Here is a 23,475-nt window from a genome sequence, read left to right as displayed (position 1 = left end):
CTTATTGAAATAGTTTGTCCTAAGGGAAAAGTCAAAACTTTTCGCATCTTCTTACACGCGGTGTCTTGTGGGAAAAACGCGGCGCCGTGGATTGTGGGAGAGCGGGAAGATGGCGGCCCCCTTGAGGAGGGTGTTGTACGGTGCGGCGCGAGGCTTGGGGCGGCCGTGGCGCCCGCGGACGCTTTGTGCAGCAGCAGCCGCGGCCGCTGCCCCTGGCAGGAGCGCGGCCGCCCCGAGCGGCAGGTCTCCGTGGCGCCTACTGGGCGCGTTGTGTCTGCAGAGGCCTCCGGTTATCTCGCAGCCTCTGACCCCTCTGCAGGTGGAGATGGCCGAACTGCTGCAGCAGGTAGGGCCCGGCTTCTCCGGGGGCGCCTCTGCCCCTGCACCCCGGCGGCCCCGGACGAATCCTGTGGAGGCCTGGTCAGAGGCGCACGAGCGTGTGACCTTGGCCAAGCCACTTAAAACCCACCTGGGCCTGAGGTTCCACTTTTGTTAAGTACGTGCTTGGAAAGCTAGGTGGCGCTGCAGTTAAGAGCACTTGGAGACCGGGAGACCTGAGTTCGAATGCTGCTCCAGACACTTCCGGGGATCCCGGGCAACTCATTCAACTTTATCCTGCCAGTTTCTTGTTCTGTCAAATGGGGATAATAATAGCGTTAACTTCTAGGGTTGTTGTAAGGATCAATTGAGTTAACTTAGGTAAAGCGCTCTGCAAAACGTAAAGTAGCCATCTAAGTGCTGTTGTTTGGCCTGGTGGTCCCTGCCGTTTCTGATCGTCAGTCTAGGAACACGCCCTTCCTCCTCGCCTTGGTCCAGCCGAATCCCGAGCTTCCTTCAAAGTACAGCGCAGGCGCTACCGCTTCATACAGGCTTTCATTAACTCTACCTCTTCCCCTGTCCTGCAGCCTGTCTGTAACTTTGTATGTCATTTTCATGTACCTATTTGTATACATTTGTATAGTTTCCTCTATAAAAGTTTGTGCAAGGAAACTTTCGGAGTGGGCTCACTTCTGATGTCTCCTTCCAGCTGAAATCCTCCATCTTACCTATTTTCCAACGTTAAACTCACTTACCATGTGCCAGATTATTCTCCCAAACACGTTAGAGGATAAGTTTCTTAAAGGACTAGTTAAGTCCCCGGCTCTGCACAGTAGTTTAAACTGTGGACCAGAACGGAGATGGGGCTGTGGGAAGCTCGCTTTGTACCAGTGATGAGTCAGAATGCCTGGATTTAGCACCGGAAGTGACCTTATTGACCTGCTGGCTCAGCCCCCTCAGTTGTGTCTGAAATAAAGTAAGCCACACGGAGCTGTACACTTAGCCCACGCTTCCTCAGGTTTCAGGTGCTTTCCCTGAAACCCTGAAATTTCAAGTCGAGTATTTTGTAGGCAAAAGGCTTGAGGTTCTGAGAGAATAGATACACAAGCATCAGTTAGACGTAATATTGTAAGCCCAGGTTTCCAGATTTCAAGTCTACTGACTGATCTTCCTTTTGTACAGGCTTTCTTGGTGTGAGGCTCAGGTGTGATGATTTACAGGAAAAAAAAGTCCTGTCAACTCTGAAATGTTCAATAAATGGAGTAACACTTCATAGAGTTCTTTGCACTGTGTAAAGCTCTTTTTCCTGACTAACTTTCTGGGGTAGATATTAAAGAATTGTTCCTGTTTTACAGAGGAGGAAGCTGACGCTAAAAGAGGTAGGAAGTTCTGTGCTCAGTGAGTCAGCGTCAGACTCACAAGATTCCTGCACTCTTTGTACCGGCCCTTGTTGTAACCCCCAACTCTAGAAGGGACCTTCTAGGGCCCATAGCTTCCAGTGCCAGGGCTGTTGAACTTTGTCAAACCCGTTTATGTGATTCCCATTTTTCCCATCCCTCAAAAGATTTTGATGACGTTTAACTTTTTTCTGCCTTGTGTCACAATTCTCCATGTCAATCCGTGCTCCACTCCTTCATGAAGGAATAGCCAAATGGATTTCCTTCCCAACCGGAAGGAAAGTGGTGTCATCTGCTTGACAGAGCTGGAACAGGTTACAATAATGAACGTACTTGCCCTTCGTAGGTGCGCGAGCATATTAAGTTTACAGAGTTATGTGCCTCACACAGGCATAAGAGAGGTTGGCTTAGTCAGCACGCATTTTTAAAGAACCTACTGTGTGTTAGGCACCACTAAGACTGAGGGTGTGAAGGCAAAAAGGGAAACAATCCCTGTTCTTAAGGCCAGGACCTTATATTCTGTAAAGGGAAACAATATGTACAAGTGTTAGTTTAAACAACAACGACAACAAAAATCCAGCAAACAAAAGCGAGTTTGGGAGGGAGGCACAAAGAGTTGGGATCGGGAGAGGCTTCTGTGTAGAAAGTGGTGCTTGAGCGATGTTTGAAAGAGTAGAGATGAGAGGGAGGGGAATACAGAGCACATTCCATTTTCCATACATGGAATGTGCTCTGTATGTGCTCTGTACAGGGATGGAATGAGGGGAATCGAGGCCATCTGGGCTGTATCATTGTGTGCAGGAAGGGGAGTAAGATATAATGATATTGGCAAGACAGGTCGGGGCCAAGTTATGAGGGGCTTTAAAAACCAAACAGAAGAGTTTGCATTTGAAACTAGAAGGAACAGGGAGCCATTGGCATTTATGTATGTCAGATCTTCTTAAAGTAAAATCATCTGGACATCTGTATGGAGGATGGATTAAAGTAGGGAGGGACCTGAAGCAGCCCGAGTGTGATACACCAAGATAGAAGGGTTAAGTGTTAGGTTTATCAGTGTCTAGGTTGATGATTGTATGAATTAGGGATATGGTTGTGAGAACTGTGAAGGTAAAAATGGTAAGATTTATCAACTCATTGGATATATGGCAAGAGGTAGCATGAGAATTTGAGGGTAATACCAAGGTTCTGAGCCTGAAAGACTGGAAGAATGGTGACAGAAATAGGATTCATACGTTGCCCCAGTTTTTGATTCGAGGGAATTCTTAACCTAGGCAGTAGTCATCACCTTTTGCCAGACATTGAGTATCATATAATTCTTGATCATATCATAGGGCAACATTTTTATATTTGGGCCATCTTTCAAGTATCTTCCTACATTTTTATACACTATTTTGGTAATTTTCCTGGCTCAGGTGTATCCTTCTGACCGCAGAAATAAACTTTTGGAACTGTGGGATGTTCCGTAATTTTAATTTTTCCCCCTTGTCCATCCTTCCCAGATTGAGGTAGAAAAAAGCCGATATTCAGACCATGAGATGCGTGCCTTGGAAGAAATACGGAAACTGGAGAGGAAGAAAGCTGACCTTTATGACTCTGATGATGATGATGATGATGACGAAAAAGAAATTTTGTTAACACAAGATTTGGAAGACACATGGGAGCAGACATTCTTGCAATTCAAACCTCATCCTCGGGTAACAGGTTTGTGAAGTTATTTTGGGTTAATGGAAAGAAAAGGATGCATTCTGATTTCTAAATTAATAGTTATGTTTAAACCTCAAGTAATATTATCATCTGAATATAGGCTATATTAATTTCTCAAATCTAGCTTGTTTAAAAAAAGTAGGGGGCAGCTAGGTGGCGCAGTGGGTAGAGCACCAGCCCTGAAGTCAGGAGGACCCGAGTTCAAATGTGACCTCAGACACTTAACACTGCCTAGCTGCATGATCCTGGACAAGTCACTTAACCCCAATTGCCTCAGCAAAACAAAACAAAAAAACAACATTAGTGCACTTTATAATAAATGTTATCTTTCATTGCCTGCCTACCTATATGTTTCTTTTCAGAAAATCTCATTTTTGGCATAAAGCCTTTATTTGAATTAATATGGCAAATGTCATAAGCATGAAGTGAAAATATTGTGGGAACTAATTGATAAGTTATCATTAATCCTTTCTGTTTCTCTAAAAATACCTCTTGAAGAAACTAGGAAGAGGTGATTCATAATGTTCTTATTTTTGTGGATCAAGAATTTGGGAAAAACAAAAAAATCTTTCATGTCTGAGATCAGTGATGATGTCTAAAATGATAAAATAGTAATATTTAAAGTGCTGTCAGTATCTCTCTTCCAAATAGATCAAAGCATTTGAAGGTGGGAGTCCCAGCTCTTTGTTTTATTTTTCTTAGTTTTGGTGTCCCTAAGTACCTGAATAGAGCTATGAAAAAAGGATAGTGAGAGGGAAGGATTGGTATTGTAAATTCAATTGTGAGGTCCCTTGGAACAAGGAACACATCTCTTCCTTATATTTCTTATGCATCTAGTACAATCATGGGAACATACATTTAAAAAATTGTTTTTGAGCATCATTGATCTCTAATTTTGCTCTGTCCTGGCAAATCACAATTCTGTTTCTTCCTTTGCCTTATAGAAGCTGATCAAAAAAATGACCGAACCTCATTGCAAAGGAAGTTAGATCAAAACCTGGTACTTTTGGTCAAAGAAAAAATAGGAGATCAGGAAACATGGATACTACCACATGCAGAATGGCAGGTTGGGGAGACTCTGCGTGAAACTGCTGAGCGGGTTCTTGCTATTCTCTCACGTAAGTAGTTCTCTTCCATTTATGGTTCTTAGTGTCCTGTTTCTGGCTTACAGTTAAAGAGTTAGATCTCTCTTTCACTCTGGTTGTGGGCTGTTTTATTAAAAATATTGGCTAAGAAAGCCTAGGGAAGAATTAACTGGGTGCAATGGTATACTTCTCTTCACCCTCTTCCCCGCCTTGATGATTAGATGACAAAGGTTCTTTTCAATTCTCATATTCTTTGATTTTAGGCAAGTAATAGTCCAGTCTCTTGTTCATTTCTGTCTTAGTCTCAATACTGGGATCATCAAGGTGCTAATTTTTTTTATTCTTACATTCTGTGGAATGAATCCACAGGATTCTTAATCACTGGCTCATCATGGTTACTACCCTATTTTTTCCCACAGACAGTATCACATAACCCAGTCACATAACTTTGCAGATAGAGTCCCATAGTCACATAGACACTGCCCATATTTTCTTTTATGTAAGAACTAGTAACTCTTGGCTCATATTTCAGAGAAGGCATGGGGCTAGTTTTCTTTGGCACAGGAACTAGTTGCTACTAATATAAGCCCTTCCTAATTTCAGCTTCAATGTCTTCTATCCTTAGCTTTAAGGCATTCTGTTTGAAAGTTGGTATCTGCCATGAAAGAATTCAATTTTACAATAAAATTTCATGCTTGCTATTTACTCAGCCTATTGCTCCTCAATCTCTAAAAGGAAAGGGTCAATATATTTAGCCTACTTACTTTATAAAAAAAAATTAACTTTTATTCTGTAACTACTAAATATTATTAATAATATACTGTAAGTAGCCTTCAGCAAATCTGTAACAATTGAATTTAAAACCTAGATCTACTTATTCCTTAACCTAGTATTATTTTTAGTTATATTGATGGCTTTTAGTATTGATAGTTGTGGCTCATAACATTAAATTGAGTAATTTAGTGAGAAATAGTATACTTTCAGGCATTTGTGGTAAGTGTCATGGAAACTAATTTCCAGATTGACCTAAATATTTACCCATTGATTACAAATTTATAGAATAAAAATAAGAGGCTTCTTAAAAGTATAGAAACAGCATACATAATCTATTTGCAGAGGGAACACATTCCCAACTTTTTTGTATAGTTTCTATCATTTTCTTTGGTTAAGTTGAGTTCTATTAGGAAGATGCCTGGGGGACATCCACAGAGACAAGTCTCTTCTGTTTGCATATGATATTGGTTCTGAGATCTTATAGGGGAATTTAACTCTTATTTCTGTTTTGTCTCTCTTCAGAAAATAGTATGGAAGCCAAATTCCTAGGAAACGCACCCTGTGGTTATTACAAGTTTAAGTTTCCTCAGGCTTTTCGGACAGAGAACAACATAGGAGCCAAAGTGTTCTTTTTCAAAGCTTTACTACAAAATGGAGATCTCTCCCAAGCCAGGAATAAGGACAACCATGTTTGGGTCACCAAGGAGGAACTAGGTGACTACCTGAAACCAAAATATTTGGCACAGGTTAGGAGATTTTTTATGGACATCTGATAGACACGATTGTCCTCAGAACAGACACTTGGACTATGGGCAAGAGGACGTGTGACTGTTGACATGTGTGAATCATCATGAAATAAGCTTAGCATTGACAAATAAACCAGTTTCTTATCTTTGTCTGAGCTTATTTGGAATTTGAGTACTATGGGATTTTATAACTTGCTATTTTTTGGGTAGCTCCCTCTTTTCCAAGCTGATAACTAACTGGGGGTTACATAGGATGTTACACATAAAATCGTTTTACTTATTAGAAACAAGAAGGGATGGATAGAAGACTATCTAAAACAATTACTTGTATATGTTAGATATTTATTAATTTAACTTATGATTCTACAAGCATAAGCTAGGTAAAAGAAGTTTCATTTTTGTGAAAGTTTGTTGGCCAATGAGAAAATTAGGACTAAATGCAGCTTCTTAACTGTCCTTGATAGAGAAGTGTTACAATTTAGTGCCATTTGCTAGAGGCATAAAGGAAGTAATAGCCCTTTCAGTACATTTAGAACTTTTTATTGGCCACGTACCTTCATGGCTTGTTTAATATAGATAAACTAGGAGTAAAACCAAGTACTTTAGACTTCTAGTCTGGCATACTTGATGATATACAATATGATTTGGAACAGAGAGAGCTCTCCCAGCAAGATTGCCCCCAAACAGTAATGCCCATAGGAAAATAAGGCAAATTCCTTCCTTTATGTTATTACCACTTCGTCTCATAATTTATAGGATTATAGTAGAACCTAAATGCTTTGATATTTAATAGATCATTATCTCCTTGAAGAGACAATGTTGTCCAAATTGGATTACAACCTAGCCATGCCTTATTGTGTGTGATTCTTTTCCTCCATGGAAAATAAATAATTGGTCATTCATTCATTCATTCATAGATCTATGCAATGTGCTAAAGGTCTTCTTTTCAGCTTTACATTTTGTAAATATAGATGGGCACTGTCTGTCCCTTCTCCTTCACTCACCCTCATGATTAGCTTTTTTTCTCTGCTTTTTTTCTTATAATATATTTCCTAAGTAATGTACCTTAGGCCTTTTCTTGCACATTGGTTTCCTTTGAAGATATACTGAAGTATATTTATACCCTTTCTGTGTCTTTCTTTTGATCTTTAAGTTACCTAACTTTAATTCTTTAGATAGTGTGTCATTCCAAAATAGCATTATTAGGAGAATATTTGTATTAAAAAGGTAGATTTCTGTGCTGAGGAGCAGCTTGGAATTGTTAAAAAACAACAACAACAACAAAACCCAACAATTAATTTCTATTTTTAAAAAAATTCTTCTAAGATTGGGTTTCCCTATTTTGCCCAGGCTTGAAGTACAAGGGTCCACTCACAGACCCAGTTCCACTAATTGGCACAGGAGCTGGGACCTGCTTTGTTTCTGATATCTGGCTTGTTCTTCCATTAGCAGTCCGGTATCCCCTTGCTTCTGGGGATTCAGTATCAGGAGATCTGCCAGCTTTAGTTTCCTGGTAGCTGTGATTACAGTTGTGCTCCATTACATCAAGCCATGACAATTTCCCAAATGGCATCTAGCTCACTGTCTTCCTTCTAGTTAATTCTAGGCCCAACCTAAGTGTTCCTCTGCAGTTGCTGTCACACAGATATTCATATATTGATATTGATAAGTTATATCAGCACTATCCATTTGGCATTCCAACAGCATAGCATGTTCTAAACAATAGATTTTTTTTTCCCCCCATCCATTTGTTTTTTCTTTCATGAGTTTTTTTTTTTTTTTTAATGTCAGTAATTTGAGCAACCATGGATTTCAATAAGTTGACCTTGTAATATCCTGAGGCTTGGTGTGGCCAGCACAGTAACATTTGAAGAACCTTACTATCCAAAGGAATCCTCTCTTTCATTTGGATTTGCATATGACCTCCTCTGTGACAGTAGTGAATAAATTATAACACTGTTACAAAAGCATCATTATCACCTTGTCTGAATTCTTTTCTATGCCTCCTTCCTCAATGATTTCAGCACCTGGTTTACAATTTTCCAAACCCTTGGTGACTTCACTATTCTTACATTAGCCTCTCCTTCCTTAACTTTCATATCCATCCATAGGGATGGCCATACCTTAAAATTATGTAAAATAATTCTTTCTCTAAGATTCTGATAAACGCTGATAATACTTCTCTGTAAAATACGGCCTTCTACCTTTTCATTTGCATCTTTCCCCAATCTTTCCTTCCCCCTTCTCCCAGTTTATAACTCCTTTTCTGGCTTTAATCATTTCTCTTCAATTTTGATAGTCAGCTATTTCAAGAATTTACTATCCTCACTTTTGAAATCCTTTCCTTCTTGTCATTCTGTTGTTCCTGCCTTACTAATCTCCAGCCTTTTGTTATAAATCTATCATTGATCTACTTGGTTCTTATTCCTGAGCTGCTGAGCCCTGTTGGAGTAAGTTCTAACTGAGTCTATTACAAATTCACGCTTTTTAATCTAACTTGTGCTCTTGTTACTGTAAAAGATCATTGTAAGGCGATCTTTTAATTCAGCTCTGATTGACTTCCTGTTACATTTTTCACAGTAGTAACTCCAAATTTTTTGTCAAGTCCTTCATTACACTTTCTAACCCTTCCTCTTAGCATATGAGCGTGTACTCCTGAAATTAAGGATTCTTTATCTCCCATATTCCTTAATTTAAAAATTTCATGTTTTTACCCATTTTCCTTCTCTTTGATTTCAAGAGATGATATGCCCTTAGTTGGCAAGGCTAACCTTTTCTGTTTCTACCCTTGATCTTATTCTTTCCCATTTTCTCTAGGACCTTTCTCTGATAATAATCTTTTCTCCCTCTCCTAGCTTCCCTCTATCCTAGGTAGGCTGAAAACCTCTTCCTGACCTTATCCCCTCAAGCTGCCGTCCTTGAGCTTTCTGCTTTGTAGGTAAGTTTCAAGAAACTGCTTTCTGTCTCCATTTCTTTACAACCCAGAAACTCCTCAATTCCCTGAAATTGGCTTCTATCCCCACTGTTCTACTGAAATTACTCTCTTCCCCAAATCATTTTGACTTCTTTATGTCAAATCCAAATGGCTTTTTCTCAGAATTCATTCTCCTTGACTATTACTACAGTTGACACTGACTACTCTTATCCTTGATGTTACCTCTTTCCTTTTCTCTCCTACTTCTTTCATCTGTCTTGTTTCATCTTGCCTTCTCTGGCTCATCTTTTTGTTATCCCCTATGTCTCCCAAAGCTTTGTTCTTAATCATCTTATTTTTCTGTATATTCTTTTCAATTTAGTTAATTAAGTAAATATTGGAAATATAAAGACAAAAATAAAAATAATTCTTGCCCTCAAGGATCTTACATTTTATTGGGAAAAGGGACATAAGTAAATCCAAAACATTCAAAGTAATTTCAGGGGGTTTAGAATATTAATAATGGGGGAAGGAAGTCAGGGAAAGGCCCATGTAAAAAGTTTTGAACGGAATTAGGATGATCATTTCCAATATGGGGGACAGCCTCTATTAATGTACAGAAAAGAAGATCAAATGTCACATATAGGAAATATACACATATAAGAAATATACAATAGAGCAGTTTTCCTAAAACATAGAAAGTGTTAAAAGGGAATGTTAATGATTCATACTTTGCAATATGACTTCAATTATTACCTCCAAGTAAATGATTACCTCCCAAGTAAATAATTACCATATTTGTATATTCAGCTCTAACCTGTCCTCAGAATACTACCTGTGTATTTTTAATGACCTGCCAGATATCCCCTAAATAATCATTTAAAATCAACCCATCAAAAATAAAGCCAATTTTAACTTTTCCCTCTTTCACTATTTATATTCAATCATTTGCTAAGTCCTGTGGACTGTATCTCCAAAATACCCTCTCATATTTATTCTTTCTGAATTCATGCTAGTACTATATCTTCTTTCAGGATCTTATTACTTTTTGTCTAGCCTTCTAATTCGTGTTTTTGCCTTTACTTTCTCCTTTCTTCAGTCTGTTAAACTGACAAAATAATCTTGGTAATGTACTGATCTAGTTATGTCCTTGTTTAAAAATGTGCTGTAATGGAAAGAATTAACTGTATCTGGCACAAAACCTCTGCCACTTAGTATCGGTCTAACTTTGGGCAATTGACTTAAGCTTCCTAGCCCTCAGTTGTCTCACTAATAAAATGAGGGAGTTGGACTAGATGACTTCTGAGGGCTCATCTTTCTCCAAATCTGTGATCCTCAAAGCCTTCTCATTGCCTAACATGTTAAATGCAAACTCTTCTTGACATTTGAGGCCCTTCACAAAACGACTTCAATCTACCTTACCAACTTTTGCACACTTGTTGAGAATTTGTTGAGTTCAGGTGTGTCTGATTCTACATGACCCCATTTGGAGTTTTCCTGGTCATTTCCTTCTCTAACTTGTTTTACAGATGAAGAAACTGAAATAAACAGGGTCATGCAGCTATTAAATATCCGAAGCCTGATTTGAATTCATAAAGATAAGTCTTCCTGATTCCAGGCCCAACACTGTATTCACTAGATCACCTAACTGCTTATTGCACACTATTCCTTTTTATTTATATTCCAGTCAAACTAGACTTCTAGTTATTTTCCCATCCTGTTTTGTCTTCCTCCTTATCTCCCTTCATTTATGCAGTGTCCCATTTGTCTAGTCCTTTTTTCACATTGCTACCAGGTAAAAGCTTCTTCAAGGCTCTCCTCAACTGCCATGTCCACAAAGAAAATTTCACCATATTGAAAGTTGCAGAATCTAATATAGGAAGGGGCCTCAGAGGCCATGTGGCCCAAAAAGCACCTGAACAAGAACATCTGTAAAAGATGTACACCTCCAGTGTTGGAGAACTCAGCCATGAATCCTTATTTGTGAAGCTTTAATTATATTGATGTTTTCCTTCTATTTCTACTTCTCTATAACTTGCTCTCATTGCTTCTAGGTCTGCCTTCTGATACCATACAGTCATTTAAGTACTTGAATGACATGGGGTCATAAGGTCACAGAGTTAGAACTAGAAGGAACCTTAGTTTAATCCAACCTCTCTTATTTAACAGATAAGGAAACATCCAGAAAGAATTGCCAAGATCACACAAATAGGAAGTAGCACAATTGGGAACTGAATCCAGATCCTTTGATTGAAAATCTCTTCCTCATTATTATTTTTTAAAAAGCATTTTGGGTTTCATCTTTGTTCCTATTCCATTCTGCCTTGAAACATGTGCCATGTCCCTCTGTTAAGTTGTTATTTTCATGGTAGCAGGGAATATGCTATTTTTCACCTACTTTGTGGTACTAATACATGGGTTGTCCAGTGCTCTAAAGATCTCAAGCTGCTATATTGTACAAAATCCCATCTTTTAATCCAGATGCTTTCTTGGCGATGCTGTATGATTGTGAATCATAGTATACCATCATCTCTGGGAGATCAAAATTGCAGATGCAAATATGATACTTGGTGGCCACAAAGAGATAGTGATATATCAAATAATGTAATGTTGATATGTATGCATGTGTACCTACATATGTGTATGGTTTATAATGTGTATACACATAGACATGTATATATTTATATGTATATGTACATATATATAATATGTATTATATGTATAGATATGTATATATTTATTCTTTGCAAACCTCAAAGGACTATGTAAATTTTTATTATAGTTAGAGATAAACAGCTTGGTGTAATGGATAGACAATTGACCTTGAAAGCAGAAACACTTAGGTTCAATTTCTGTCTCTGATACACTGCCTTTGTTATTCTGGACACATCACAACCTTTTAATTCTCTAGTCAATTCTCTTAAGAATACAAGTTACAGAAAAGATGCAGATCTGTATTGGTCAAGAGAGTGAGAGTTTCCTCAGATGGAAGTTTAACTAGATCAATGAAATCACAAATCTAGTCCCCATCCTATTATTATTATTTTCTAAGTGCAAGAAGTGACATGTTATACTCTGCAGCTCTCGGGTTTTCTCTCTCATTAAAGGGGGGATGGCTCTCACCTGTAACTTAATTCCTATTTCTTTCATAAGCAGTGGTAGCTGCTTTAGGTATTGATGAGAAAAATCAGCAAAAGGAAGAAAAATTTTCCTATACTGAATACAAATGACTGACAATTACATAGTACCTGAAAGCTTAGTCACTGAGTCCTCACCACAACTCCATAGAGTAAGTGTTATAGGTATTATACTATACAAAGAAACTGAAAATTTGACAGGTTGGTGAAGTCTTGAAGATAATAAATGTCTGAAGTATAGTTCAAACCCAGGTTTTCCTGACTCCATATATCTCACTATCCCTTAAGGTTTCTTATGGTCTGATAGTGACCATAGGAAAGAAATATATTTGTATATATTCTCTCCTTAGAATCTCCAGCTAGGATAGAAAATCTATGGCAGGTTTCCAATGATTTTTTCTTAGTCTTTTCATAAGTAAGGAGTGGTAGGAGAGGATAATAGCTAATGACTACTGAGACTTGGATCCAAACACTGATTCCAACACATGATACAAGTTATTCTCTCTGAACCCTCAGGCGTCTCTGCAACTAGAAGTTATAGTGAGGTTGCTTTCAATATTAGCAAGTAGTTGAATACTACCTGTAATAATACTTCAGTCGGGAATGGGTTCTGGCACTAGCATTTCAAACCCCAGATCCCACTGTATCTAAAATATTCCTTATTTTTCTAATAGGCCCATATCCCAGAATGTTAGATTAGTGCCTTCTCTACCTCTACATCTAGTCCTTGGCTGGTCTTTAAGCTATTTATTTCTTCAGATCTCTTGACCTGGGTGGACAAGTCTCTACTTTCCCTTAGTTTCCTGGAAGTCTTTATTAGATTTTTAAGAAATGACTTCATTTGTAATAGACTAAAATAGTACTACTTTGTTGCTTCATTGATATCCTAGAGATGGCTGGATTTTTGAGAGCTATTTAAGGAAGCCATAAACTCTGTTGGGTGCTACTAAGCTGGAAAGGCTTTCAGCATCATCTCACTGATGTATATCTGATATCTCAGGCTCAGTCTAAGTAGGAGAGGCAATATGGTGAAAATGATGCTGGATTTTAGTTCACAATACCTACATTGAATTCTTAGCTCTGCCACTTATTATCTATGTGACCCTGGCCAAATCATTTGAGTTTTTTTCAGCTTTAGTTTTCTCATCTGAAAAATGAGGAAGGTGAACTACATCGGCTCTGGAAACTCTTCTATCTCTAGATTTATGATTTTGTTGATTCTAAATTTGAAACAATTTATCATTAGGTTGGCTCCAACATAAATTACCTTTTTTCTCATAGTCTTTATCAAAGACAATCTACTGAGTTAGGGAGAATTTGCAATTGCAAATTTGGACCCACATTTGTGAAATTACAGATCCCTGAATATTGAAGTACAAGGAAGAAAATGTAAAATAAAATAAATTACATCATTAAAAATTGGGAGGTTTGTGGAGCACAGAAGTCTGTCTTAAAATATCCATTATCATACTTTAGGACCAACTGACCTCTAGTGCCATCTGACCCTATCCTCACCATTTCACTATCCTGTTTATTTAGGTTGGTCTTCCAAGACTCCTTTTACTTTTACTCTAACATTTGATCCTGGCTTGACCATGTGAATTTATCTGTTCTAGCTATCAGGCATCTAACCAGCCATTTTTCTCTTCTAGTTACAAATCTTCTCTGGATGTTTCCCACCAAACTCTGGCATTCATAATATTTTCAGAATATTTATTTCCTTCGCAAAACTAGCAAAAGATAGATACCCCTTAGGTCCAGTTAACACTTCATGCCTGTCTGTCTCAGCTGATGACTCTTCCTTCTTCTCTTTTTAAGGGAAATGTTTTTAAGGAATAGGTGGCAATGTTGGTTCTGTTCTTCAGGGAAGTGGACACTTCAAAGTCTACCTTACAATTTATATAATTTAATAGTATTAGTAGTACAATAAGAGTGAGGAATTCTAGCATTTATCTAGCACTTTAAATTTGCAAAGCGTTTTTCCTTTTATATCATTTCAACTTTAAAACAATCCTGTGAAATTAGTGCTGTCATCCTCATTTTACAGATGAAGAAATTGAGGCACAAAGAAGCTAAAGTGCTTATTTAGGGTCACACAGCTTGTAAGTGTCTGAGGCAGGATTCAAGTGCAGGTTTTTCTGATTCCAAGTTTAGAGTTCCATCTATGACATCACAATTTCTCAAATATTTCACATATGCAATAATAATAATATATGATTTTCACTAACATTTAGGGGAGGGTCATTTTATCATACCACCTATCTTTACAGGTAAGAAATTCACATTGGTTCTGTTTACTTATTATCTTATTGTACAAGATAATAAAGCAAAGAGTTCTCTCCATCATAATGAGGAGGGAGAAGGAAAAGGACTACAGCTGGGGACAGCATGGAGAATACTAAATATATATTCCCAACTCTCTTGAGTGCGTTTGAGTTCCAGGATTCATATTGCAACTCTTTCTAATCACCTTGAAATTCCACTGTGATATTTGTTTTATTTTCTAAATCCTGGGTGGTTTGCAGTTGCTGGGCTTGTAATAAATGTATACATTTATGCATATATAGCTGTATAAACTTTTCTCTTTCAAATTTGTCCTAGCAGCCCTACGGGGAGACTGTTTTAGGGGGTTAGAGAGAAGATAAAGGAATAGGATTTTAAAGTGGAAAAAAATGCTGGAGGGATGAAAAGCAAAGGTATATGTTAGATGGGGATTTTCTTTGTTGAGAATAAACTTCCCACCACTTAGTCTGTTGGTTTCCTGCTTAGCTGGTGTTTGTGTTTCAGTGCTTTCTCTCTTGGGCTTGTAGCAGGTATAGAGATGTGGAAGCTTGGCACAGGCAGAACCTGAGGCAATGAGATTTTTCAAAAATCAATAGTGTGCTTGTAATCCCAGATCCCCTTTGACAAAACTGTGTTCGCTTTGTTTGGATATTCTGATCCGTTGGGAGATCTTGGGGACAGGGACCCTCATGATTTTCTCATTTGTGTTTTATGAAAGAATCCTGTTTTCTTACCAGGAGCTCATGAGAAATAACGCACAAGACCTGTCTTCTGCCCTAGTTGCTCCTCACCATACTATTGCAGGTCCTAAAACTAAATTCCAACAACTTCTATTCCCAAGCCTTTCCTGTTGGTACACAGATATACCCCTCTCCTCCTTTATTTAAAGCGTTTCTGTGCACTGAAATTCCGAGAAGGGTGAGAGGTGAACGATCACCTAAAGTGACCAGCTATAATCCAGGCTTGATGGGCTGTTAGAAAATATAACAGTAAAGTTATAGGATACTTAGGGCCATGCCCTGTGATTTCAAGCAAACAAGGCTTTCTTTTGCTGTGGGTATGCAGCTTAGTGATCTGTGAGTTCTTAATAATTGCTTTGCTGACCTTTTCGGCTGTGCTCCTTTCTCCCCCTGCTGGGGTAATAGAATGGGTCAGCAATTCCATTCTGCTTTGAGTGCCAGAGTAATCCTGTGCTTAATGGTGGCTCTCGATTTCCTGCCCTAAAATGATGTGGAGCTGGAACTAAGTTGAAAGCTAATCGGGCCAAACAGTAGATATGGTTGTGCATAGCTGACCTGCTCCTGTCCATCTTGAAACTGGCAGTGGATTCCATTAGAGAGCAGATGTAAAGACCTTTTCCTGAAGAGGTTAGGAATTCTTTGTCCTCATAACTGATAACCTGGAAAAGGTGAAGCCTTAGGGTGGCACTAAGAGTTGTGAAAGCTAAAGGTGATAAAAAGTGTTCTCACAGTCAGATTTTAGTGTGTAAGGATATTTTAATAGGTACATCTTGGCCTATTGGTTAGGACCTCAGGGCAGGCATTCTCTTAGCAAAAGGTAGCCCCTAAAAATGATACTGTCTTTTTTTGTAGAGTGTATGATTGTGGAGGATGAAAAACAATGATTTTGAAACACATGAGAAATCACTGGTCAAGGAAAACTAAAGCCTGTGGGGAAGTGGTACAGTGGATAAAATCGGGTGGCCTGAACTCAGAAAGACTTATCTTCCTGAGTTCAAATCTAGCTTTAGACACTTACTAGCTGTGTGACCATGGACACTCTGTTTCCTCATCTGTAAGATGATCTGGAGGAGAAAATGGCAAACTACTCTAGTATCTCTGCCAAGAAAACCACAAATGGGGCCATGACAAGTTGGATATGATTGAGCCACACAAACAAAACTTATGTGGATTGCCATTTTTCATTAAACTTTGTACTTCTGTGTATTTGAGTTTTCTGCTAGATCAGATGAGGGTGTAGTCCTGAACACCTGACAAATTTATCTCATTCTTGTTCTTAGTGCCGTTAGAACTCTGGGGAAGAAATCAATCATCCAAAATATTAGGTCTGGATTTTAGACTGTAACAGATATGGTAGGTGGTTTGTGTCTGGGTGGGAGGGAGTGGTGGAGTAGAAGGCTTCTCTACAAATGGGTTCTCCTGAATTAAAAAACTACCAACTTGTTGTCAAAGTTGTTGCTGGTCCTTCGTTTTTAGAGAGGACCAACAACATCATGGACTTAGATGTGAATTGAATACCAGTGAGACAATTTTTTTCTTCCAGTCATCAAAATCCAATGACGAGACACAAGTCAAAATGATTGGGGATGGCCTGGGATGTGGTGGATGACCTTGACCTTTCTAAAGTAAGTTCTTCCTCAGCTCTTAGTTTGTCTACCAGATTAGGAAGCTTTTGGACAAAAGGCAAGGCTGAAGGTTTCATGCTTGTTTTCTTTTCCCACATGCACTTGTGCCACAAGATGGCAGAATTCTACTAGAAAACCTAGATGTAGGGGAAAAAGTAGTACATCTCATGTCTCTTAATTTTTATGCTAGATACTGTCACTTTTTGGATAGTCTTGCGCCTTTGTTTCTTTCCTTCAGAATAATTGACTCTGTAGCATCTTGTGCTTTGGAGCTCAGGGTTGTGAAAGTTTTGAATCAGAGTCAGACACATCAGAATGACTTTTTACTTATTCTTTTTTACATACGTGTCTTGTCCCAACATTTGGGGTAAACCTCTGGACATTTGTACCTCTTCAGTATCAATGATGAAGAGTTTTGCTGATGTTTTCAAATCAAGGAGTTCACCTACTTATTTAATCTTTTACTCAATACCCAGACCACTCAACTAGCTGAGGACATTCCAAAGATACTTATAAGTGGCTGACCTTGTTCATATTGAGACTATCTGATGGATTCCTTTAGTGCCAAAAGATCCTTTTTTGGAGAAGTTAGGAATTCCTTATTCTCATGACCTAGAAAAAGTGAGTACTTATGATAAGGAGGGTTATAAAAGCCGGAAAGGCCTGAACTATCTAGTTTCCACAATTACAAAAGTATACGAAGTGGGTTAAAAAAGTGAGACCCCAAAAACTTAGAGATTTAGAGAATAGAACTTAGGAAAGGCTAAAGGAGCTAAGAATATTAATCTTAGAGAAAGATCTTCAAGAATCTTAGACAGAAGGATGATCAGCTTTCTCCATTGATCTTTGAACAAGAGAAAATAGGCAAATTACAGCATGAGAAATTTAGGTTAGCTCAAGGGAGAATCCATTCATAATCAGCTCATTTCACGAGTATTTATTAAGTTCCAGTGTCTATGATGTAGTTGGGGGGAAGGGAAGGGAGACACAAAATTTAGATAAGACCTTCTCTTTATGGAGTTTATAGTCTGGTGAAAGATAAGACAAACATAAATATAACAGATCAACAGACTGCCTTTTTGAGAGTCAAATATTGCAGGATAAATGCATTTTCAACCTACACAATAAAGTGCTATGTTTGATTTGTAGGAGTAGTTTTGATCCAGGGAAGTTACAATGTGGTATTTGAGTTAGGTTTTAAAGGATGGAGGGACTCAAAAGGTAAAGAGGTGAAGGGAGATATTTCTAGAAAGGAGAATCAGTGTAAGCAAACATATAGGATGTTGTTAAACAGTGACATGAATTCCTGATCTTTATTATGGAATCAGCTTCTCTGTAAGTCTTTTAAGTGAAATAAAATCATTTCTCTTTGGGATGGTTTAAGGGTAGTTGGTTTTTGCCTGAAGGCAAGTGAATGGATTTCAGGGGTCCTCAAACTATGGCCTGCTGAGGACATTTATGCGGCCCGCCAGGTTATGGCAAAATCAGACAGGAAGTTCGACCTAAACTCATATTAGCAACGCACACTTCCGGCACTGGGCTGAGGTTCATAGTTTTTGTTTTTATTATAGTCCAGCCCTCCAACAATCTGAGGGACAGTGAACTGGCCCCCTATTTAAAAAGTTTGAGGACCACTGGATTAGATGATACTTAGAGATCCATTTTTGTCTCTACTAGACTATGATCTCCTGTGGCTAGGAAATATCTTACCTTTCTTTTCTATCTCTCACCTTGTTTATCAATCAATGAACAAATTCATCAAGTATTTTATTAAGCATTGTGCTAAGCACTGAAGATACAAATAAAAAATAAGACAGTTCTTGCCCTTCAGGAGTTTTTGTTCTGCTAGAGGGATACAACATATTTGTAGGCATTATTAAAAAAAAAATAGGATGCACTTTTAAAAATAGTAATTAGGGTGAGGATTCTCACAACTGGGAGAATCAGGAAAGCCTTCTTATGGGAGGTGGCATTTGAGCTGGGCCTTGAAGGGAACTAGGCATTCCAAGAGACATAGAAGAGCATTCTAGAAATGAGGGCAGTCTGTGAAAGATATGGGAAAATAGAACCAGGATTCTATGGGGCTCAATGGAAGGAGAAGATGGAATTGATTAGAGAACCATAGGGATTAAATAGGTGTTGGGAGCATAGAATGGTTACTGAGGGGAGGACTAGTTTATGATTCAGAATCACAGGAATCACAGACATGGTTTTGTCCTTCCCAAAAACAATTTTGATTTAGTTATTATTCCCTGAGCCAGAGATGAAAAGTGAGAGTGAGGTAGGGGATATGTTGACAGAGTAGTTGGCAAAAAGCCTGATCTGTCCAAGCCCTGGTGGGATGAAGTATAGGCTAGAGCCAAATAGAAATAGAATGTTGGTGAATCTCAGACTTGAGTAGATTAATTCCTGGAGATGAAGGTCAGGGAACAGCAAGGAAGAGGACAGAGTAGACACTTGATTGTTGGTTGACTTTTTCTAGTCTTTTGATTTCATCCATCATTATCTCCCACATAGTGTATATGCAAAAAGTATGACCATAGAAGTAAGGTTATCTTATAGTCAGCATCTTTCCATATGACTGGCACTACATCATGGCAAATCTTTGTTCTTTTTTTTTAATTAATTTTATAATTATAACATTTTTTGACAGTACATATGCATAGGTAATCTTTTTCTTACAACATTATCCCTTGTACTCCCTTCTGTTCTGAATTTTTCCCCTCCTTCTCTCCATCCCCTTCCCTAGATGGCGGGCATTCCCATACATATTAAATATGTTATAGTGTATCCTAGGTACAATATATATGTGCAGAATCGAATTTTGTTGTTGTTGTTGCAAAGGAAGAATTGTATTCGGAAGGTAAAAATAATCTGGGAAGAAAAACAAAAAACAAAAATGCTCACAGTTTACACTCATTTCCCAGTGTTCCTTCTCTGGGTGTAGTTGTTTCTGTCCATCACTGATCAATTGGAATTGGATTAGCTCTTCTCTATGTTGACGATATCCACTTCCATCAGAATACATCCTCATACAGTGTCATTGTTGAAGTGTATAATGATCTCCTGGTTCTGCTCGTTTCACTCAGCATCAGTTGATGTAAGTCTCTCCAAGCCTCTCTGTATTCATCCTGCTGGTCATTTTTTACAGAACAATAATATTCTGTAACATTCATATACCATAATTTATCCAACCATTCTCCAATTGATGGACATTCATTCATCTTCCAGTTTCTAGACACTACAAAAAGGGCTGCCACAAACATTTTGGCACATACAGGTCTCTTTCCCTTCTTTAGTATTTCCTTGGGATATAAGCCCAATAGCAGCAATGCTGGATCAAAGGGTATGCAAACCTTGATAACTTTTTGGGCATAATTCCAGATTGCTCTCTAGAATGGCCAGATTTTTTCACAACTCCACCAACAATGTATTAGTGTCCCAGTTTTCCAACATCCCCTCCAAAAGTCATCATTATTTGTACCTGTCATCTTGGCCAATCTGACACCTGGTGTGTAATGGTATCTCAAAGTTGTCTTAATTTGCATTTCTCTGATCAATAGTGATTTGGAACACTTTCATATGAGTGGAAATAGTTTTAATTTCATCATCTGAAAAGTGTTCATATCCTTTGACCATTTATCAATTGGAGAATGGCTTGATTTCTTATAAATTAAAGTCAATTCTCTGTACAAATCTTTGTTCTTCAAAAATGCATTTGATTTGGGGGAAAGTCATTTGGAATCAAGTCTAGTTAATAAGATGAATTATTGAGAAATTTGGGGAAAACTGAAGTAACTTGTACAACTAAAGTAATTACTGGTTTTCTTATCTAGCTCATATGTTGCCTATAAAGGCAATTCCAAAAGATGGGTCCTAACAAGTTTTGAGCAGTGATACTTTCAGTTTCACAAATGTTATTAGGTACCCACTACATGGAAAAGACACTGTGCCAGATAAGGTACAAAGGTCCCTGGCTTTGAGGAATTTATCTTCTTATTCATTAGAATTATTACTCCAATGTCTATTTTCTTTATTAGTTTGTTTTCTTTTATATTTTCTAAGGAAATCCCTTTGAAAAAGACAGTGCTAGTTTACATATGTGTTCTGGTATATTTATTGAAAAACAAGTCCCATCACTTTATACAAATCCTTCTCAATACCTTTTATTTTCCTCCAGCAAGCATTCATTCATATTCATATTTATGTATATATATATATATACATATATATGTGTGTGTGTGTATATACGTATGTGTGCACATATATACATACTATATATATATATATATATATATATATATATATATATCTATATATAATCTCCTTCCTGCCAAGATTACATACCCATTGAAGACAAACACAGGGAGATTTCTGCAGACATTAAAACCTTTATCTGACTGCTGTTTCCTTTAATTCCTTCCACACATAAATATATATCTTAGAATATTTACATTGTGGCACAATGGGAAGAACATTTGATTTTGCATCAAAGGATCTGGGTTTAAATTCTTTCTCTGCTCCTAGCTTAACTTTGGGCAAATCCCTTCAACTTTCTTGACCTCAGTTTCTTCAAATGTAGAATGAAGAGATAGGGGACCTCTAAGGTCCCTCTCAGCTCTTAAATCCTATAACAATAGCTGTGCACATTCACATACTGCTTTAGAATTTCCCATGCGATGCTTTCCCTATGAGGTAAGTGGTGAATATACTATTATCTCCATTTGACAAAAGATGAGACTTATAAAAGAGAAGTAACTGCTGGAGTTCCACAACTTTTTAAGCGTCAGAATCAGGATTCTAACCCAGGTCTCCCTTGAGTTGAGCACTTCTTGCATTAAGGTAGGCTGTCTCCCGATCCAGTGCTGACCCCATTCCAGCCTTTCCTTTCATTGCTAAGTTCTCTCCCTCAAACACTTACTCTGTTTCAAACCTGGTATGTTTCTTATCCAGACTAAGTGACCCATCTGTGTCCCAGGTCTTTTTCTGATGGGGCTTCCTCCAGCCCCAGCTAGTGGCTCTTTGCCATTGACCTGGGGTCATTCTCTGCCCTTACCATATGGACTATGAAGGAAGACAGTGACAGCTTCCAGCCTGGGGCAGATCCCCATCTGGCCCAGGACTATCAGTCAGAACCCAGCAGAGCCGAGGGAGGACGCATGGTCAAACAGATGGGTCAGGCAACAGCAGAAACTTGAAATGAGTTCCATAAATAACCAGTCACCGCTCTCCAGCAACAGACCAGATGTGGTGCCAGGATCAAGACACAGTTTACTTCAGAGAAGTGTGGTGATGCTGGTAATGTGTTAGTGTGTTTGGAGGGGGGGGGTGTGCACGTGTGGTGAGGTGAGGAGTGTTGTTGGCAAATAAGACTATATTACCACTTTCAATCTTGAAAATTTGGGAGAATTTTTTTCCCAGAAATTCTAGCTATGAAACTGATTCTGGTAAATTACTTTCTATCTCTCAGTTTCCTTTTAACATTTTTATGAGCATATTTTGTTTTTATATTACTTCCATTTGCTAATATAATCCTTATTCTCCCCCTCCCAGAAAGCATCCTTTATATAAGATTTTTTAAAAGGGAAAAATATAGTTCAGCAAAACTAAGCAGAATAATGAAAAAATCTAATAAGCAGTGTTTCACATTCATAGCCCTCACTTCTGCCAAGAAGTTAATTTCTCATTTCTCTTCCCCCAGATCAAGCTTGGTCATCATAATTTTGTGATATTCAGTTTTGGTTATTTTGTTATTGTTCTTTCTATTTACATTGCTGTAGTACCTGTGTATATTTTCTTCCTGTTTTGCTTATTTCCTCTGCATTAGTTCACACAACTTTTCTCATGCTTCTTTTCATTTATTGTATCCATCATGTCTTTTGGCTAAAGTAATATTCCATTACATGGACTTCATTTCTGTGGGCTTCAGTTTCTTCATTGTTAAATGAGAGTGTTATGGAATACTGTGGGAAGAAAATTAGATTTGGAATGTAAGGACCTTGATTTAGATCTTCATAGATGTTTCTTTTTATCTATGTGATATTGGGTAAGTTACTTCCTCTTCAGTCAAATGGCAGAGTATTGTGTAATGAAAAGAAAACTGAATTTAGAAAAAGAAGACCCAGATTCAAATCCTGGTTCTGCTGCTTATTGTGAGTTTGACTTTGGACAAATTACTTCACCCCTTGCTTAGGATGATCTAATTTGTTTCTCCCCCTTTCATTCCATTTTTTAGGATTTTTTTAAATTCTGAAATTAACAAACATTTCTTCTCCTCACTCCTACCCCCATTAGCATGTCTATATACAAAGTAGAACAGAAAAAGAGGCTTGTCCATGTGACTTCAAATAAATTCAATTTATTACTTCCAAAGCTGGCCTGCTTTTCTGTGTTTGCTTCTGAACTTCTTTCTATTCTCTTCTGTCCATTTTCTTTGAAATGCTTTATTGATCTTATTTTTTCTTGGGGGATGCTATTGTTGGGCCTCCTCCCCTTCTCAATCCTATCCCTTCTGTAGGAAAAAAAAACCACAACAAAAAACAAACCCCTTATAACAAATAAGTATAGTCAAGCAAAACAAATCCAAACATTGGCCATATTTGAGAATGTATTCTGTATTTATAGTCCACCACTTCTCTGCCAGAAGTGAGTAGATTGTTTCCTTATCTGTCCTCTGGAATATAGTTGGTCATTGCATCAAAAGGGTTCTGATGAGTCTATAAGTTGCTCTTGAAGGTCCTTTCTAACACAAT

At 38.0% G+C, this 23,475-nt stretch overlaps 1 protein-coding gene across 1 annotated transcript; it reads left to right on the top strand.

Annotated features, from left to right (window-relative positions):
* Window positions 1-76: 76 nt before the first annotated feature.
* Window positions 77-6,184, top strand: MRPL46 (mitochondrial ribosomal protein L46). The gene is made up of 4 exons (XM_074295110.1): window positions 77-346; window positions 3,215-3,416; window positions 4,364-4,537; window positions 5,801-6,184. Exons 1-4 carry the CDS (start codon window positions 110-112, stop codon window positions 6,049-6,051), a joined length of 864 nt encoding a protein of 287 aa, XP_074151211.1. The 5' UTR covers window positions 77-109; the 3' UTR covers window positions 6,052-6,184.
* Window positions 6,185-23,475: the final 17,291 nt, after the last annotated feature.

Source organism: Sminthopsis crassicaudata, chromosome 2 (genome assembly GCF_048593235.1).
Source record: "Sminthopsis crassicaudata isolate SCR6 chromosome 2, ASM4859323v1, whole genome shotgun sequence".
NCBI classification, from domain to species: domain Eukaryota; kingdom Metazoa; phylum Chordata; class Mammalia; order Dasyuromorphia; family Dasyuridae; genus Sminthopsis; species Sminthopsis crassicaudata.
Note: the sequence above shows the minus strand (reverse complement) of the source record. Positions and strands in the feature narration are given on the sequence as shown.

Coding starts and splice junctions, on each gene's coding strand:
- MRPL46 (XM_074295110.1), top strand. CDS start 110: ATGGCGGCCCCCTTGAGGAGGGTGTTGTACGGTGCGGCGCGAGGCTTG. Junction 3,417..4,363: donor ACCTCATCCTCGGGTAACAG/GTTTGTGAAGTT, acceptor TTTGCCTTATAG/AAGCTGATCAAAAAAATGAC. Junction 4,538..5,800: donor GGTTCTTGCTATTCTCTCAC/GTAAGTAGTTCT, acceptor GTCTCTCTTCAG/AAAATAGTATGGAAGCCAAA.